This window comes from Crocuta crocuta, unplaced genomic scaffold, assembly GCF_008692635.1.
Source record: "Crocuta crocuta isolate KB4526 unplaced genomic scaffold, BGI_CrCroc_1.0 scaffold139, whole genome shotgun sequence".
In the NCBI taxonomy this organism is placed as follows: domain Eukaryota; kingdom Metazoa; phylum Chordata; class Mammalia; order Carnivora; family Hyaenidae; genus Crocuta; species Crocuta crocuta.
In genome coordinates, this window is record NW_027533258.1 from 10783451 (window position 1) to 10786532 (window position 3082).

At 58.6% G+C, this 3082-nt stretch overlaps 1 protein-coding gene across 1 annotated transcript in view; it reads right to left on the minus strand.

Moving 5' to 3' along the window:
* SCIMP (SLP adaptor and CSK interacting membrane protein) overlaps nt 1–3076 on the minus strand; it is a 19718-nt gene extending 16642 nt beyond the window's left edge. Inside the window, exon 1 of the mRNA XM_077746852.1 lies at nt 3023–3076. Coding sequence (XP_077602978.1) covers nt 3023–3043 — 21 coding nt within the window. The 5' untranslated portion in view covers nt 3044–3076. The remainder of the gene's footprint in view (nt 1–3022) is intronic.
* Nucleotides 3077–3082: the final 6 nt, after the last annotated feature.

Consider the following 3082-nt stretch of genomic DNA (forward strand, 5'->3'; position numbering starts at 1 on the left):
GGGAATAGGGTTCTAGAAGATTCTAAGAGGCCTCCAGGAAGCCTCTGTGGGAGGAGGCAGGCTTGCACGCAGCTCAGAGGGAAGGTGAGGCCCTGTCCCTGCTCGTCCCCAGGAGTTAGGGCTTGGAGGCGAGTCCCCTTGCCTGAGGCGGCCCCGCCGAGACCAGAAGGCTGTTGAGCACCTGCTGGGTCTCCAGGACTTAGTGTGGGGGCGCCTGGGGGGCTCAGGCGGTTGGATGTTCCACTCCTGACATGGGCTCAGGTCGTGATCTCCTAGATCACGAGATCAAGCCCCGCGTCGGGCTCTGCGCCGACAGCGCGGAGCCTGCTTGGGAGTCTCTCTCTGTGTCTCTCTTTCTCTGCTCCTCCCCCGCTCTCTCTCTCTCTCAAAATAAATAAACTTAAAAATACTTAGTATGGAAGGAAGAAAGTAAAAGATCTCATTAATAAGCGTCTATATGGATTACACACGGGAAGGATATTTAGATGTACTGGGTTAAGTGAGATGTATTATTAAAACTAATCTCAGCCTTATCTCCCCTTTCTTTTAAATCTTCCCCCAACTGAAATGCTTCTCCCTCCTGCCCCGCTCACGCTCGGATTCTCAGGACCTGGACGTGTGACGTCATACTTACTGACGTCAGCTCAAAACACGTAAAACCGAGTAAAGACAGAACGGATTCGGCAGAGGAATGGGAAAACAGGCTGGTGCCACGAGGTCCATCCAGAGACATAAAACGCGGATCCCAGTGCCCAGGACACCGATGCTGAGCCCTGGACGCAGAGGAAAGCAGCCAGGTAGAGACTGTTGTCCAACGTGTCGACTATGCGTCTGACGCAGACGCCTTTCCCTCGTGTTAATTATACCCCGTTCAACAATTCGAGAGAGAAGGAGCCGTGCGGCCGGTCCCGTGTCCCGCAGACTTGGTAACAGGACTCGACCCTGTTCATTCATGCTCACCCGTCAAGGTGAATGTTAGTGTTTTTTAAAAAAATTTTTTTTAAAATGGTTTTATTTATTTCTGAGAGAGAGAGAGAGAGAGAGAGAGAGAGCGAGCGTGCAAGCAGGGGAGGGGCAGAGAGAGAGGGAGACACAGAATCTGAAGCCGGCTCCAGGCTCCGAGCTGTCAGCACAGAGCCCCACGCGGGGCTCGAACCCACAAACTGTGAGATCGTGACCTGAGCTGAAGCTGGACGCTTAACTGATTGAGCCCCCCAGGCGCCCCTGTTACAAGTTTTTAAGGGGCGCCTGGCTGGCTCAGTCGCTGGAGCGTGCGACTCTTGGTCTCGGGGTTGTGAGTTTGAGCCCCACGTTGGGTGTCGAGCCCACGTCAATAAACAAATGAACAAACTTAACCAAAAAAGTCTGGGCAGGTGGGGTAACGCCCAGCAACACTGGTGGGGTGTGCAGTAACACGCCGTCACCTCGGATTCCGTGATACCATTTCTAGTAATCCAGCCTAACCAGTGCTCCAAAGGAAGTAAGACCTAAATGCAGAACTATGGCTTCGGCCCGGATAAGCAGGGCGCAGGCGGCGTGCGACGGGGCAGAAAGGGGCACGAAGGCCCCGCGATGGGCTGCGAGGGAGCCGGCGAGCAGTGGGGAAAAACCCCGTGAAGAGCAGCCCGGGGCGGGGTTGGTGGGGGGGAAACCGAAGAAAGGCGGGTGCGGTGCATGCGGACACGTCGCCGCAGGTGTGGCCGAGCCCTCGGGGACAGAGCACAGAGCCCGCATCTCGGGCGCGACGGGGAGGCTCCTCCTCTGTCTCTCGGCCGCCCAGCCCCGCCGTGAGGCGTGAGCGGAACCCATTTTCCAGCCCTGGGGCATCGCATCTTTATAAAGAGCTTCTCTCCCCTTCCCGAACAGGTGGCTTTTCTGGTGTCGCCACGGGCGTTCCAGGCGTTGTGTCTGACTTCCGCAGAACCTTCCGGAATTGCGGATTACTCTGGCTTCCTGAGTTATCCCAGGGTTTCCGCAACCCAGAAGTCCTCCCTTGGGTCCAACCAGATGGCCTCGCGCTGTTGCGGGCTTTCTTGGTTGTTTGGTTCTGAGAACGTGGGGACCTGGAGCCCTGTCACCTGGCGGCTGTCGGGTGTGGTCAGTGGGGGAGGGGGGTGCCGGCAGTGAGGCCCCCGCCCCCTATTTCCTCTCGACAAAGGATTTACATCAAAATGAGACAATGGTAACAATGTATCCCTGCCTCCCAGGGGAGAAAACTAGAAGCCAAACACCAAAGTCCGCCTTGGTTTTTCCCAAGTGGCTACTTGTGGGGCCAGTGTCCCTCCCTTTCTCTGTAGTTTTCCCGTTTCGCGGGGAGCCGAAGGGGTGGGGGGAAGGTCCTAAAAGTAACAAGAAGTGGGGGTGCCCGGGGGGCTCAGTCGGTTAAGCCTCCGACTTCGGCTCAGGGTGAGAAGCCTCCGACTTCCCACGGTTCGTGGGTTCGAGCTCAGGGCGCGTGAGCCAGGAAAGGAGTGGCTCTTGGGACACAGGTGATGCGAGACGGGACAGAACTGGGCACACGAGGAGGCCAGGCCTCCTCCGAGGAAGTTTCCCAGAAGCTCCGCGGGGATCGGAGCTCAAGCCCGCGGCCACGGGATCCCGGGATCCCTTACAGGTCCCTAAATACCAGAGACACAGGCACAGAGATGCCAGGGCTGGTGGCGTTCTAGGCTTTTCCGGCAAGAGTCCCGAGATGCAGCTCGAAGTTCACATTGTCACCCCCACCCCCCCCCCCCCTCCNCTTATCAGGTCACCGTCCGAGTCCGGAGGGGTAACTCCCTGTCTACGTGGACCTGCCTCTCTCCCCGTCATGATGTCACTTCAACCCGAGAGGCAGATTTCTTCACCCCCCACCCCCCAACATACACCGGGGAACGGAGGCCCGGCAGGTGCAGGGATCTGAGGTCCCCCCGCCTGGGAGGCTGGAGCGCACCCTGCAGCCCCCCCACCCCCCCCAGGAGACCGAGCTGGGCTCCAGCCCCCGCCAGGCGGCCACTCAGGTGACCCAAGCCCAGGTGCTTACCTGGGTGGCAGGAGCGTCCATCTGTGAGCGGCCGAGGGGACAGCAGGGGCACGAGTGTGG